Source organism: Lepidochelys kempii, chromosome 1 (assembly GCF_965140285.1).
Source record: "Lepidochelys kempii isolate rLepKem1 chromosome 1, rLepKem1.hap1, whole genome shotgun sequence".
Lineage (NCBI taxonomy): Eukaryota > Metazoa > Chordata > Testudines > Cheloniidae > Lepidochelys > Lepidochelys kempii.
The window spans coordinates 97,748,267-97,765,409 of NC_136380.1; the positions used below are offsets into that span (position 1 = coordinate 97,748,267).

At 43.3% G+C, this 17,143-nt stretch overlaps 1 protein-coding gene across 2 annotated transcripts in view; it reads right to left on the reverse strand.

Annotated features, from left to right (window-relative positions):
* The window catches only part of UGGT2 (UDP-glucose glycoprotein glucosyltransferase 2), a 301,267-nt gene that overhangs the window by 63,663 nt on the left and 220,461 nt on the right, over nucleotides 1-17,143 (reverse strand). For both annotated transcript variants that reach the window (XM_073348024.2, XM_073348019.2), the window contains exons 28-29: nucleotides 9,453-9,611; nucleotides 3,421-3,506 (exon numbers count right to left, since the gene is read on the reverse strand). In XM_073348024.2, the coding sequence (XP_073204125.2) occupies nucleotides 3,421-3,506; nucleotides 9,453-9,611 (245 nt within the window). The remainder of the gene's footprint in view (nucleotides 1-3,420; nucleotides 3,507-9,452; nucleotides 9,612-17,143) is intronic.

Sequence of the window (17,143 nt, forward strand, 5' to 3'; positions counted from 1 at the left end):
CTATTTTTGGCAAAAAACTCAGGGTGTGGACATAATGTAACCTTGTCTCTGAAAAATACTGTAATTGTGGGATATGGCATAAGAGAAACTATTTCTACCACTTATTGAGCCAATGAGATGGCAACCAAAAATGCTGTTTTCATTAATAAATAGAGAAGTGAGCAGGCAGCCATAGGTTCAAACAGTGGTCTTGTAAGGCATGTAAGAATCAAACTGAGGTCCCAAACCAGAGTAGGGCATTTCACTGGCCGAAAAGGGTTACCCGGGCGTTCGAGGAATCTCACAGTTGTTGGATGGGCAAATATGGAGTAAATCTTTATTGGAGATGGAAGGCTGTGATGGCTGCCACATGAACTCTAATGGAGCTCAGTGATAACCTGAGGTCTGTAGTTCTGGAATGTAGTCCAGTATCTCTGGCAGCAAAGGGATAGCTCAGTGGTTTGAGCATTGGCCTGCTAAACCCAGGGTTGTGAGTTCAGTCCTTGAGGGGGCCATTTAGGGATCTGGGGCAAAAATTGGGGATTGGTCCTGCTTTGAGCAGGGGGTTGGACTAGATGACCTCCTGAGGTCCCTTCCAGCCCTGATATTCTATGATTCTATGAGGTGGTCGATGCAATGTGTTTGAGATCACACTAGCAGGCAAATCTTACTCATTTCTGTAAATAAGTGCAGCACGTAGACTGTTTCCTGCAGTGTGGTAACACCCTTTTTACTTGCTGTGAAAAGGCCATTTGTATGTCCATGAACCATCAAGCAGCCATGCTTTGAGTTGAAGGATTATGAGATTGGGGTGAAGGATCTTCCTGCTCTACTGAGAGAGGAGATCAAGAATGGTGTGGACAGTAATCAGGAAGAACACACCTAGCTGTAAGTAAGGAAACCATGTCTGTCTGGGTCATGTTGGAACAATCAGAATAACTCGTGCTCTTCCTGAAAACACCATCCTGGCCACTATGGATGTAGAAGCCCTCTACACCAACATTCCACACAAAGATGGACTACAAGCCATCAGGAACAGTATCCCTGATAATGTCACGGCAAACCTGGTGGCTGAACTTTGTGACTTTGTCCTCACCCATAACTATTTCACATTTAGGTACAATGTATACCTTCAAATCAGCGGCACTGCTATGGATACCCGCATGGCCCCACAGTATGCCAACATTTTTATGGCTGACTTAGAACAATGCTTCCTCAGCTCTCATCCCCTAATGCCCCTACTCTACTTGTGCTACATTGATGACATCTTCATCATCTGGACCCATGGAAAAGAAGCCCTTGAGGAATTCCACCAGGATTTCAACAATTTCCATCCCAACATCAATCTCAGCCTGGACCAGTCCACACAAGAGATCCACTTCCTGGACACTATGGTGCTAATAAGCGATGGTCACATAAACACCACCCTATACCGGAAACCTACTGACCGCTATTCCTACCTACATGCCTCCAGCTTTCACCCTGACCACACCACACGATCCATTGTCTACAGCCAAGCTCTACAATACAACCGCATTTTCTCCAACCCCTCAGACAGAGATAAACACCTACAAGATCTCTATCAAGCATTCTTACAACCACAAAACCCACCTGCTGAAGTGAAGAAACAAATTGACAGAGCCAGAAGAGTACCCAGAAGTCACCTACTACAGGACAGGCCCAACAAAGATAAAAACAGAACGCCACTAGCCATCACCTTCAGCCCCCAACTAAAACCTCTCCAACGCATCAGCAAGGATCTACAACCTATCCTGAAGGACGACCCATCACTCACAAATTTTGGGAGACAAGCCAGTCCTTGCCTACAGACAGCCCCCCAACCTGAAGCAAATACTCACCAGCAACCACACAACAGAACCACTAACCCAGGAACCTATCCTTGCAACAAAGCCCGTTGCCAACTGCATCCACATATCTATTCAGGAGACACCATCATAGGGCCTAATCACATCAGCCACACTATCAGAGGCTTGTTCACCTGCACATCTACCAATGTGATATATACCACCATGTGCCAGCAATGCCCCTCTGCCATGTACATTGGTCAAACTGGACAGTCTCTACGTAAAAGAATAAATGGACACAAATCAGATGTCAAGAATTATAACATTCATAAACCAGTTGGAGAACACTTCAGTCTCTCTGGTCACTTGATTTCAGACCTAAAGGTCGCAATATTAGAACAAAACGACTTCAAAAACAGACTCCAACGAGATACTGCTGAATTGGAATTAATTTGCAAACTGGATACAATTAACTTAGGCTTGAATAGAGACTGGGAGTGGACGTGTCATTACACAAAGTAAAACTATTTCCCCATGTTTATTTCCCCCACCCCCCATTGCTCCTCGGACGTTCCGGTTAACTGCTGGAAATGGCCCACCTTGATTATCACTGCAAAAGGTTTTCTCTCTCCACCCCCTCCCCCCGGCTCTCCCTGCTGGTAACAGCTCATCTTAAGTGATCACTCTCCTTACATGTGTATGATAACACCCATTGTTTCATGTTCTATGTGTATATAAATCTCCTCACTGTATTTTCCACTGAATGCATCCGATGAAGTGAGCTGTAGCTCACGAAAGCTTATGCTCAAATAAATTGGTTAGTCTCTAAGGTGCCACTAGTACTCCTTTTCTTTTTATAAGCTTCAGTGACTCCCCTGAATGAGATGTTAGAATGGATGATACAAAAAAAATTAATGAAGAGAACAAAACACCAAATCAGTCTGAAATGAAGGTACAAAGTCTATCTTCATCCCTCACTGTCTATCACTGCTCAGAACACAGCCCTGATTAAAAACTGGAGATAGAAGCAGCTCTACTAAAAAAACGAACACGATATTGCAACATACATGTTTCAACATACATGCCAGCCAGGAAGAGAAAACTAGGACTTGTAGCATTTGTGGAAAAGATATTATCCAAGTTGCTTAACATAAATAGAGATGTAGTGTAATGAGACTGAAATGTTACCATGAATACAAGAATGTGGGCTGGCTCCATTATCCTCAGTCCCTATTTTATCTCTACTAGTTCCCAATTAACTAATACAATTCAGGATCAGCCTAATGAGGATTTTAAGTCTTTGCAAAATGTTACCTCATCCTCCCCACTCTATGTGGCTAAGCAGTAGAACCTTTAGGTAGATTGCTAATTTTTAGGAAAACCATTTCCATGAAGAGAGACTCACTGATACTCAACCTTTTAAATTTTACCCATCCAAGCCTTTTTTCCCCCCCACTGCATTTGCTAATCAGTATTATCATCATTGCTAGCTTTTTATTCCTATTTGCATATTGTTTTTGTTTGTTTTCCTTCTGTAAATTCCATATTTTTGCGAACGCTGTGACACTCTTTTACAAAATATTTTTGTAATTGTAAGTTACAACTGTGTTTGCTCAAAAATTAGGTTACTACTTACACAAATATTTGGTAGATGTCTTCCGATCTTCCTTTGCGTAATCTCAATGTCCACGCACCAGGATTTGCTTTCAACTGAAAATACCCCTGTAAGCAAAGAGAAATAGTAACACAGTCTGGTTTTATCAAAACTTTGGAAACAACCACCTTCACATGTAAACAGATTCTCCAGCATTCAGCACTGTCTGTCATCAAAGCTACTTACTACACACTCTCAGCTGCAATTCGAGCCCCGAAATCAGTATTACGGTAATGCAATCAAGTGCCCTCTCCCCTTTATGTTCACATCCACAAGCTCTTAGTGATAAAGAGAGTTGTTCCTGCCTGAATATGGAATTTATATAAAGAATTTTCTTCTTCTTTCTCCTTTATGCCACTTTTCCTGGTGAGGGTTGTGGCTGCAGCATGGAGAGTAGGGAGGACCAAACCTCCTTTTCCTCCGCAACAGGAGGTTCCAGGTGCTCCTGGGGGATTCCCTGACATTCCCAGGCCAGCCAGGATATGTAATACCTCCAGTGTGTCCTTGGTCAGCCTCAGGGCCTCTGCCCCATGGGATGTGTCCAGTAGAGTTCCAACGGAAGCCTCCCGGGGGCATCCTTATCAGGTGCCCGAACCACCACCTTAACTGGCTCTTCTTGATCAGGAGGAGTAGTGGCTCTACTCCGAGGCCCTCCTGAATAGCCAAGCTCCTCACCCTATCTTGGAGAGTATGCCCAGCCACCCTGCAGAGAAACCTCATTTCCGCCACTTATCCCCACGATCTTGTCCTTTCGGTCATTACCCAAGGTTTGTGACCATAGGTGTGGATGGGGATGTAGAGCGACTTGTGAATGGAGAGTTTTGTCCAAAAGCTCAGCTCCTGCTTCACCACCATGGATCAGTATAACCCCCACATCACCGACACACCAATCCGCCAGTTGATCTCATGCTCCCACTTGCCGTCACTCATGAACAAGACAAGTAGGTACTTAAACACTAAGGGCAGCTGCTCCCCCCTCACCTGGAGAGAGCAGTCCACTTTCTTCCAGGAAAGGACCATGACCTCTGATTTGGAGGTTCTGGTTCTCATCCCAGCCACTTCACACTCAGCAGCAAAACATACAAGGGAGCGTTAGAGATCGCAGTCTGAAGAAGCAAGGACATCATCATCTACAAACAGCTGAAAAGCCACCTCCGAGCCCCATACCGGATGCACTCCACAGCTCAGCTGCGCCTTGATATCCTGTCCATGAAAATCACAAACAGGAGTGGGGACAAGACCCACCCTTGGCAGAGTCGAATGCCCACCTTGAACGAACTCAACTTAATGCCAAGAATATGAATGCAACTCTCACTCCAAGAATAGAGGGACCGGATAGCATGCAGAAGTGGCACCTCATACTCCCACAGCACTTCCCATAAGACATCTCGGGGAATGCAGTCATATTCCTTCTCCAGGTCCACAAAATAAAGGTAAAATGGATTAGCAAATTCCCACAACACCTTGAGTATCTGTGAGCGAGCAAAGAGCTGATCCCTTGTTCCACGGCCGGGAGGGAATCCACATTGTTTCTCCTGAATCTGAGGTTCTACTAACGTGCATAACCTTCTTTCCAGCACCCTAGTATAGGCTTTGCCGGGGAGGCTGAGGAGTGTGATCCCCCTATAGTTGGAACACACCTTCTGGTCTTCTTTCTTAAAGATTGGGACGACCACCCCAGTTTGTCAGTCCAGAGGAACTGCACCCACCTTCCACACAACACTGAAGAGGTGTGCTGACTACAACACCCCAACGTTATCCAGTGCTTTCAACATGTCTGGGTGAATCTCATCCACACCTGCTGCTTTATCACGACGAAGGCACTCTACCGCTGTATCAACTTCAGCATCAGAAATAGATCCAATCTCATTGGAGGTTTCTGGCACCAGAAGGGGGGCATGTCCATCGGACTGAGGATTTCCTCAAAGTGCTCCTTCCACCTCTTGACAATCTCCTCAGTCAATGTCAGCATTTCATCACCCATGCTGAGTATAGCCTGGGAACATCCCACTGATCCTTCCTAAGGCGACGAATGGTTTGCCAGAACATCTTTGAGGCTGTCCAGTAGTCATTCTCCGTGGTATCTCCAAACTCCTCCCAAGCCTGGGCTTTTGCTTCAATGACCGTCACAACCACAGCCCTCTTACCAGTTGGTACTTCGTCAGCTGTATCAGGAGTCCAGTTCGTAAGCATTGCTCAGAAGGCCTCCTTCGACTTGGCAGCTTCCCTCACCACTGGAGTCCACCAGCAGGACCTAGGGTTGCCACTATGACAGGCACCAACTGCCTTCAGGCCACAGCTTTTTGTGGTTGCCTCAACAATTGAGGCCCTGAATAATGGTCTACTCAGACTCAGTGTCCAAGACCTCACCCAGAATGCAGGAGAAGTTCTTCTGGAGGTGGGAATTGAAGTCCTTCACTAGATGTTCCCAGGTGACTTGCACTGATCATTTGGGCCTCCTGTGTCTATCTGGCTGGTGTCCCATGTGTTGGATCCGACTCACCACCAAGTGGTGATCAGCTGCCAGCTCTGCCCCTCTCTTCACCTGAGTGTCCAGAACATATGGCCTTAGGTCCAATGAGATGACTATGAAGTCAATCATCGATTTTTGGCCTAAGGTGCTCTGGTACCAACTACATTTATGAGCAACCTTGTGTTTGTATAGAAAGAATCTCTATGTAAAATAATGGGCTGTTCCCTATTCCTCTGATATCACAAGCCAATGAACCAATTACTGAACAGGATTTTTGGCTCCAGTCTACCTCTTCTCAATCAGACTTGCTTCTTGCTCTCCAGTTAAGACAGTCAGAGCTGCTACTCAAGAAACTAAAAACAACTAAAAACCCTCTTCATCAGATACTTCATGGATGGGTCACTACAAAAACTAATTTCCCTCTGCTGATACTGACACCTTCTTGTCAACTGTTTGAAATGGGCTACCTGGATTGCATTGGCCTCATTAGCACTACAAAAGTAATTTTCCCTCCCTTGGTATTCACCCCTTCTTGTCAACTGTTGAGAATAGGCCACTTCCACCTTAACTGAATTGGCTCATTAGTACTGACCCCCCACTTGATAAGGCAACTCCCATCTTTTCACGTGCTGTGTATTTTCCACTCCATGCATCTGATGAAGTGAGTTTTAGCTCACGAAAGCTTATGCCCAAATAAATTTGTTAGTCTCTAAAGTGCCACAAGGACTCTTCGTTGTTTTTGCTGATACAGACTAACATGGCTACCACTCTGAAGCCTCTCAAGAAACTGTGAATCTAAAACTCCAGCTACTCACAAACTTGAGGTTCCGGACTGGGTAATCTCTTTGGAGAAATTCAATTTACAGGTAGAAACAAATTTCCTATTCAGCTCAAGACTCCCAAGAAGGAATAATGATATATGCCTAACAGTATCTGAAACCCAGACGAGGCAGGCCTCTGAAACTGAAGGGGCATGAGAAAGGGTTACTTAAGATGATTCAATTATGCAGACTGAGAATGAACGCAGCATTTGCTGAAGTACCATAGCACACTTGTCATTGGTTGAATGTGAACTGAAGGTGGCTGACTGGCATTTCTCGTCAAGCAATGGAGATTTTTTCTTTCCCTGTAAAGCAGACATGGCTAATATAAAATGAACTTAGCTCTCTGAGGAACATGGGACGCTCTCTATGCTACAATAACTACATGCCAGAACTGAAAAGAACTCAGTTATGCAAAGCAGATTCAGAGGATGAAGTGGATAGTAAAAAGCCCCCGCCCCCACCCTTATGCTTCTTTACAATTTAAAAATGTGAAGATGTTTTTGTTTATTTGTGCTTTACAACAAATATTATTTACTGCTTGTTTCCCCGTACACATTTACATAATACTTGATGTATTTTATTTATTAAATTAGTGATATAACATAAAACAGCTTTATATATTCAAAAATTCTATTAGCAGTGGCTAAAACAGTGGTCACCATGACTCACTGTTATGAGATTCTACAAGAAAGGCTCAAAAATGAGCTAAGAATCCACTCAACTGACTACATGTGCTTTGCTCAATTACATAGCATGCTGGTGAGGCACAACATATAGAAATCCATTTATAATTCTGTTTTCATCTTTAGTGTTCAGAATATTTAATACTCTGAAGAAATTCCCTCCATTTCAGACAAAACCTCAAAACATGAATTTTTAAAGTAGATCTTTAAAAAGATCTTAAAGATTTTAAAAAGATCTTCTGTACTTTCCACAGTATGCATCCGATGAAGTGAGCTGTAGCTCACAAAAGCTTATGATCAAATAAATTGGTTAGTCTCTAAGGTGCCACAAGTACTCCTTTTCTTTTTGCAGATACAGACTAACACGGCTGTTACTCTGAAACCTGCCTTTTAAAGTAGTGGATTTTTAAATTTTTTTTTCCATTTCTTTCATTTGGGTAAAAAGTACATAAGATCCCTCATGCCCATCCACCTAAACCACTTTGAATGGTGGTAATCCTACTATATAAATCTAGTCCCAAATATTTCAGTGAATCATACCATGCCAATCAAAAAAAAAGAAAATTAATGTTTAAGTGCTTCACTTTTTTTTCTAAATATTAAAAAAGAGTTAGGTTCCACACACCCAAAAGCCCTCTTTGGTAGAAAGGAAAACAATAACTAGCACTGTCTGAGAATATTTTAATATTGACACACTGCTGGCTGCCACTAAACCTTAGACTTCTAATAGTTAAGGAAACGTAAAAGACTATCCAGGTTACTTAACCATTAACTGGAATTCTTTGAATGTATCACTTTCACAGATTCACATTACTGGGATTGAGTATCAAGTCAAATAAACACAAAACTGTAAAAAACAGTTCACAATGGAGAACCTTGTAGAGGACTGCATATATAAAAGGATAAATGCTGGTCCCATTCTTTAAATTCTGTTCAGAACCAGCACTCCAAAGACAAAAAGAGAGGGTAGAAGAGTTTGGATGTCAGAAGACAATATACTCAGAGAACTACAATTACTAGTAAGTAAGCAACCTAGTTTTCTCTCTTACAGAAATCTGTCCTACAGATACTCATAAGCCTTGTCTATACTAAAAAAAAAAAATACACAAAATTGTGGTTAACAGTGCACAATAATGCCACTATGTGGCTCTGCACTTGTTCTGAGAAAGTTCAAATGCTACGCCATCATTACGTTAATGTGGACTGAGAACTTAGACTACAGGCACAGACATAATAGCAGTAATTGTGCAACTAGTGTTCCTACTAGCATTATTCAGTACACCAGTCATATCTTGGTCTTTCTGTACTCTGCTGGCCTGGGGTTACATTTTTCAAAAGCTCTTCATCTATACTTATTTCACTGCACATACTTTCTCACCAGGACTCACCTCTTAACAGTCACTGTGCAACTGAGCTGCTTCTGGGGCATTTCTCAGAAGAACATCGTAAGAGCATGTTGTCATGCTCACTGGCTCATACTGTCCATGAGAGCGTTAAAGAACAAAGGGCAAAATTTTCAAAAGTGCCTAAGTCCCATTAAAAAAATTACCTAAACACTTAGGAGCCTAAGTCTGGTATGGTTATAGAAGACAAAATATGATTCCTAGGAGACTTAGGCTCTTAAGTGCTTAGGTCCTTTTGAAAATGGGATTTAGGCACTTTTGAAAATTTTACTTCAAAACAATGTATTTAACAAGATGCAAACATGAAATTACTAATTGTGCTTCCCCTAAATACAAATATAACAACAAACACTAATTCTGGTGAGACCTCAGTATTCCAAGTCCAAAGATAGCAGAAAATGAGCTGAGAGAGCAAGATCTGCGTGTCACCCTTTATAGACATCATCTCTATATTATTCAGTATATACATCGAAGCATAAAACTCTGAAGTATACTAACTACTTTTAGCAGTCCAGATTTTGCTCATTAGAAAAGAATACTCAAAGAATGGGTATCTTGAAGAAATTTCATGAAGGAGAATGAACATAAAAACAAAACAAAACCCACAACTTTTTCCTTAGTCAATACCAACCAGATTGGCCATCACAGTGGTGTCAAACATAACAGAATTATTCTTCATGCCTAGAGTTAACTGTAATCCCCGAGGAGGTTGTCCAGTGGTCATATCAAAGCAATGTCCTTCAAGTAGTAGATATTCCAGTTCATACTCTGCTGTAACAATTCCTTCTACCTGTGGAAATTAACATTTTTATATCATTAGAACATCTGGTATTTTGATTTCTCATAACAAAGGAGCATATTACAATGATGGAAATTTTGGTTTTTCATAATATACCTTCCGTATAAATACGTTACATGGATTTAATTCTTTCTTTTTAACATTTTGGGTGAATTTAGTGACTGTGAAAGCTGATGCAGACCAAGTCCTTTATTCATTCATCAAACAGATATAGTAAAGATTGGTAAGACAGTTGGACCTAAAAGGAATGGGCGTGTGTGTGTGAGAGAGAGAGCACGAGCATGTATTAAGTGTGTGTGTATATAAATAAAACTTTATTTAGAAACATTTTACAGATAATATACAGCAATGCTTTTCACCATGTGAATGTACAGTTCACTGTACTAAGCAAAGTTGGAACCACTGAATCACTGAAGTCAAGCTCCCTCAAGCCTAAATGAAGGGTTCAACTTTAGGATTGAGAAAATATTTTGTTTCCCATGTACACTCAATCTTTGGTCTCTGTATCCTGTTGTCAGCAACAGTGCTGACTGGCAAGGTGATTTTAGAGATGTGGATACCTATCTGCTAAGAAATGGGATGACATCACTTACTCATGTTGCATAAGCCAAACAGCCATCATCAGATAGTTCTAACTTTTGGTCATTTCCAAGCTGAATGAGATTGGCATCCATAACTCACAGGTGAAAAGCTTCATATCCATTTATTAATTCCCAGAACCATCTAGTCCTCCATTTTCAACATTTTCGTATGGAAATCGAGTGTAAAAATTCAGAATTAAAAACAATTATTTAAACTGAAGCCAAAAGAATGTCTAACAAGGAAAAAAGCTCTTTCAATTGAATAAGAACCTGTGTATTTCTGCACTGACAATTTAGTATTGAGAAACTGAAAAACGAAATGTTCAAGGTATCTATATATTAACAGTATATTGTTTATCTATTTAAAATATGTGATACAGTTTGACTCAGCTACATTTCTTTTCCTTTGGATAGTTTCTACTGGTGCCAATACATTTGCCCTCGTTTATACTGATCAGTGAGGCATGTCGTGATAATACAGAAAACAGGGAGTTTATTAATAACCATAATGCCATGTATATTCACACACACATCAGGATTCTTGATATAATTTAGGTCTAAGTCTGTAAACATGTCAAATTCCTGATACTGTTTCTGTGTTTCACACAAGTTAAATAACTACCACAGCTAACACAAATTCTTGCTAAGTTGTGAAGTAACATTTTCCCCCACCCTTCCACTCTGTGAGAAAACTGCAAAGAAGAGCCAGCCACAAATTCCAGCCAGTAAGGGCAGAAGCAGCCAATGCAGAGACCTTTGATCCTCTGGAGATCTTTTTACAGTTTTGATTGGACTTTCTCGGCCTTTACATGATTGGTTGTTTGCTCCAACCCTCCCATTCCTCCTTCCTTCACAGATTCTTCACCTCAGCATCACTCCTCCTGGCTCTTTCCTTCAGTGTCCCCTACTTTAGCTTATCTCCTCTTAATGAAAAACTAAACAGAGAGAGAGAGATAAAGGAACTAACATGAGGTTTGTCACCATTACATTGCTCTCTCTGTTTGCACGTTGTACCCTTTTCCTCACCCTGTGTTTATCTTATCCGCTTAAACTGTAAATTCTTCAAGGCAAAGTCTATCTTTTTGTTCTTTGTTCATTCAGCACATAGCACAGAGGTGGGCAAACTACGGCCTGTCCGGCCCACGGGACCCTCCTGCCTGGCCCCTGAGTTCCTGGCCGGGGAGGCTGTCACCTCTCCCCTGCACACAATGCTCTGGGCAGCGGAGCAGCGAGCTCCTGGGGCAGTGCAGCTGCAGAGCCCAGCCCAACCCAGTGCTCTGTGCTGCATGGTGGTGTCGACATGGCCTGGCTCCAGCCGGGCGGCACAACTGTAGCACCACCAGCCACTGGCGCTCCAGGCAGCGCGGTAAGGGGGCAGGGAGTGGGGGGGTTGGATAGAGGGCAGGGAAGTTTGGGGTGGTGGTCAGAGGGAGGGGGTGTGGATAGGAGTCAGGGTAAGAACAGGGGTTTGAATGGGGGCAGGGGTTCTGGGAGGGCAGTCAGGAAGTGGGGGGGTTGGATGGGGCGGCGGGGGGCAATCAGGGCCAGGGGTGGTCAGGGGACAGGGAGAAGGGGTGATTGGATGGGGCAGGGGTCCCAGGGGGGCCGTCAGAGAACAGGGGGGGTTGGATGGGGCAGGAGTCCGGGGGGGGGGGAATAGGAGGTGGGGGCCAGGCCATGACCGCCTCCCGTAACCGGCCCTCCATATAATTTCCGAAACCCAATGCGGCCCTCAGGCCAAAAAGTTTGCCTGCCCCGGACATAGCATAATGAGGTCCTGGTCCATGACTAAGGATCTTAGACACTAGGGTAATATAAAGAAAAAATAATCGTAACAACCTCTTTTACCTTCCCTTTATTTTGTGTGTTTTATGACTATATAATAGTAACTGACATATAGCAGATGAATCTATACTATTTGATGTAGTATTCTAAGGTACAATTTTACTAGATACATTTTTTAAAAAAGGTATCAGTTAAGATTTAAGAAAGGCATTCTGTAATAGGCCCCTTCAGTTTGAGGAAATTTCATTGCCTAGACCAGCGGTCGGCAAACTATGGCACGCGAGCCCATTTTTAATGGCACGCTGCTGACCCCGGCCGACAGCAGCGTGCCATTAAAAATCCTGCCCAGCCAGGCCCGCTCTTCTCCGCCCCCCGCCCACCGCTCTCTCCTTGCAGGGCAGCCAAGCTTCCCGCTCCCCCTGCCTCTTCCCCCAGCGTGCTGGGTTCCTGCCCCTCCTTCTCTCCCTCCCTGCGGCTGATCAGCCGATGGCCCTTGCTATGGAGGGGGAGAGGGAAAAGCAAAGCCACAGCATGCTCTCTGCTCCGGGGACCTTGGGGAAGGGTGTGGAATTGGCATATCCCCTCCAGCCCCCTGCTGTGAGCCACTCAGGGCAGGGAGCACCCCCACAACCTCAGCCCACACCCCCAGCCCTGACCCTCACACACCTGCAGCCCTCTGCCCTCACCTCTGCATCCCCCTCACACACACCCAGCCCTCTACCCTCACCCCCCACACACCCCAGCCCTGACTCCGGCACCCCCTACACATACCCAGCCCCCTGCCCTGACTCCTGTACCCCCCACACCCCATGCCCTGACTCTTGCACTCCCCACATCCCCACCCCCACCCTGAGCACCAAACGGGAGCTCCTGCACAACCCCACCCCCTGCCACACTCCCACCTGCACCCCTCATACCAAATGGGACCTGCCTAGGTAAGTGCTCCACACCCAAACCTCCTGCTCCAACCCTGAGCCCCCTCCCTCATGCTAGCTCCTGGCCAGACCTTGCACCCCAACCCCCAGCCTGCTCCTTCACCCCCAGCCCTGTTCTCAGCGCACTCCCACTCTTATGTCAGTGCAGAGAGAGGAAGAGAATGGCTAGAACCAGAGAGAAGATAGGTACCTACTCTTTGTGGATAGGGCTGGGACCCCAGACCAGCAGCGGGCTGAGCAGGGCTGGAAGCCGGGACCTTGGCTGGCAGGAGTGGGCAGACGGAACCCCAGACCGGCAGCAGGCTGAGCCGCTCTGCCCGCTGCTGGTCTGGGGTTCTGGTGGCCGGCCCCTTACCAGCCGGGATCCCAGCCGCAGGCCCTGCTCAGCCCGCTGCCGGCCTAGGTGAACGGAACCCCAGGCCGGCAGTGGGCTGGCGGTGTAAGATCAGCATTTTAAATTTAATTTTAAATGAAGCTTCTTAAACATTTTGAAAACCTTGTTTACATACGACAATAGTTTAGTTATATAATATACAGACTTATAGAGAGAGATCTTTTAAAGAATGTTAAAATGTATTATTGGCACGCAAAACCTTAAATTAAAAAGTGAATAAATGAAGACTCAGCACACCACTTCTAAAAGTGACCTACCCCTGGCCTAGACAGTAGAACCTCAGAATTACGAACACCAGAGTTACAAACTGGCCAGTCAACCACATACCTCATTTGGAACTGGAAGCACACAATCAGGCAGCAGCAGCGACCACACACACACACACACACACACAAAGCAAATACCCCAGTTCAGTATTGTGTTAAATGCAAACTACTAAAAAATAAAGGGAAAGTAGCACTTTTCTTCTGCATAGTAAAGTTTCAAAGCTGTATTAAATCAATGTTCAGTCATAAATTTTTGAAAGAACAGCCATAATGTTTTGTTCAGAGTTATGAACATTTCAGAGTTACAAACAACCTCAGTTCCTGAGGTTCTATGGTACATCCTGACCACAAAATACTGCAAATAGCCATTTTAAATAGAAATGTGATCAATATATAAATAATCTTTAGCAAAGGTATTATACACAAGGTATTTATTTTGTATTAAAGAAGTTGATACATTCAAATGGTACATGGAGAATCCAATGTGAAGTGTAAATCTTTAAGGTGAACCGAACAAAATGTTTTAAGACCATAAAACCTGATTAATTGTATCACTGGCAGTTACACACAGAGTTTTACATATGAACCGATCCTACTAACCTTATATCACTGAGGTGTAGGCAATAATCAAGTACTGGCACAGAGGTATGTACAGCAGTTTTGTAGTATTTTGTTAAATGTTGTATGCTATTGGTGATGGGCCTAGCAACTCAAATGACTAAATTGCTGCTTGATGAACTATTAAACAAAAACAAAACAATTAAGGAGTGTGCAGAGACTTTATGCAAAGACTCTTTTTAATTTAAAAATTGATATGTTGTTTATCCAATATATGACTTGGTTTTGTTAAGCTAAATACTTCTCAGAAAGTACGTACCTGAGTTAAACCCCTCCAAATGACTAAAACAGGCGTCTCAAACTCAATTTACCTTAGGGCCAGTGCCAGTCCTCAAATCCTCCCAGCGGACCAATAACGTCACTGAAGATGGTGTTCAGAAAAGAAAACGTTTATATTGTATTTTTTATTTCAAATTTCTTAGGAATAATAAAACTGTCATACAACTTTATACAATTCTTTGCCTGCCAGAGAGTTTTTAGTGTTTGCCAGACACCTGGCAGCGCTTCAGTTCTGTCAGTTTGTTGATGTTTGGCCTCAGTGACTGAGCAGTTGAAACCTGCAGGATTGCAGCAAGGTGGGCATCAGGTAGTTGTGTTCAGTATTTTGACTTGTTTATATTCATTGTGGGAAAAAGTGATGCTGCCTCCATGGCTGACTCTGCCCAGCAACTAATGATGATATCTCTGTCCCTCTCCCCCAGACAATGGGAACTGCGGGGAGCAGTGCCTGCAACAAACATTGCTGGTGCCGTGTCTGCCCGCGTCTCCCCTCCACAGGCCGTAGTGGGGAAGTTCTCGGGCCACAGATGGTCCGCGGGACAGGACTTTAAGAACCCTGGACTAAAATGTATGATGTGTTTTAGTAACAAGTTTAGTCACAGGGAATGCCTACACAGCAAATAAAGGTGTGATTGTAATGCAGGGTAGGCATACCTGCATTAACTTTAATCTAAATAGTGCAGCTAACAATGGCTGTGAAGACATGGTGGCATTGACTTCAGTGTGGGCCAGCAACTTCAAGTAGGAATCCAGAGTCTCCAGTGGGCTTGTACTGGGGTGGCATTTGCTGCATAGGTGTACTCTTAGTTGTCTAGACATTACACTAAATCAGTAAGTAAATGAGAGCATTGAGGTTTGGGAAATTCATTACCTGAACTAAACTTAGTACTGTTGTAGCAGGAAACTGCTTCTTTACAGTAAAAGTTACTCCAAGAAAACCTGAGAGTTTCAAAGAATTCAGCTTAAAAATCAGACAGATTTTGTGGTCAAGAGAACTAATGGCTTCTTAGGCAAAAAGAGGATGAAACTTTGAATTGGCTTGTAAGATTTTATCACTATCTGAACCTTTGGTTAAAGTAGCATAAAAGCTTATGGCACTGGTGAAATTCCAGAGAAATTAGAATAACTTCAGCATTATTACGTGCAAATTATACTGTGGATTTAATGTGTAACAGTTCTGTGCATGTGGCAAAGCTTGGCAATGAGTATCACCTGAACAAGCTAATCTGAACAGAGTTGATATCCTTTGATAATTAAATAACTTGTCTAAATTTTAAAATTCTACCTCAGACCTGTTTAGTTTAAAAAGTGACATAAATAGTCATATAATTTAATTGGTATTTAAGTGTGATCAGATATAAATGAGGATCTATATTTAAGCTTCTATAGTTCTAGACTGGTACCAAAATCACTGGCCCAGCCTAGTACAGAACTAGGATAAAAGTTTGCCTGTGTAATAAACTTTTGTTAAGACCGTGAATTAACTGAACTGACTTCTTATCTCTTGAAAATCATAACATCCCATGTTGAGTTCAATTTTTGACATTGTTTATCCTATCATCTAACCATCTTTATTTTATTTTTTGTAATGGAAAATTTCTTACCCAATAATTCCTTTTCTGCTAGCAGCATCCTCCACAATTCTGCTACCTATTCCCTTGCTGACTGCAATTTTGATAGGCAGTTCAAAGTTGTAGCACATCCTGTGCTAGCCATAAACCCTGCTCTGGCTGGCTGCTGGATGATTCATTCCAAAGCTGTGCAAAAACTTGTAGAAAATAATTAGTAACAATGCCAACCAATTAATTATGTACAATAAGTCCATCCTTGCTTATGTGGTAATTATCCAAATAAAATGTTGACTCTCAGATGGAGAACCATCTGGAGGGGGTAGAACTGTGGGAGACACTGCTAGGAGAAAGGAAATGATCAGGTAAGAAAAGTTCCATTCTGTATCCCAGAATCTCCCACAATTCTTCCAGGTATGGGAAGTAGCAAGCATTGGATAGGAGTAAGGAGGGACAGGAGAACGTCCAATAAGAGGAGGAAGGAAAAAAACCAACCTTTTTCAGAATTGCTCAACCAGCAAGGTTATAATTGGACAACCGCCTGCAGCAGTCTCATACTAAAGGAGGCCTGTGTGGAAAGCAGAAAGTCCATTTCATCATATCTGTTAACCAACGACCATGTCGCTTCTCTGAAGATCCGTGAAGTAGAAGCTTATGCTCTTTCAGCCCAAGATGTTGACGTGGATCTTGTGGAATATGCCTTGACTCCTTGTGGAATAGGCACGCTGGATGTCTTGTGTCTCTCAATGATACACAGTCTGATCCATCTGGCCAAGAATAGATTGGACACTCTAAGGCCCTGACACCTTGGCTGAAAGGAAACAGAGAGCTTGATCACCTTGTGAATCCTGTATGCCTGATAACAAGTTTTAGTGCTCATCTGATGTCCCAGGTGTGCATAGCTTCTCAGTTGGTTTCTGTGGCTTTGGACAGAATGAAGGGAGGACAACTTCCTGCAAGGCACAGAAAGCAGAATTTGTCTTTGACAAGAATGTTTCAGAAGTTCTTAGAACCCCCTTGTCATCATGGAACACATAGTAAGGTTTCTGTGTAGACAAGGCTGCCACTTCTCAAACTTGTTTGGTGGATGGGATGGT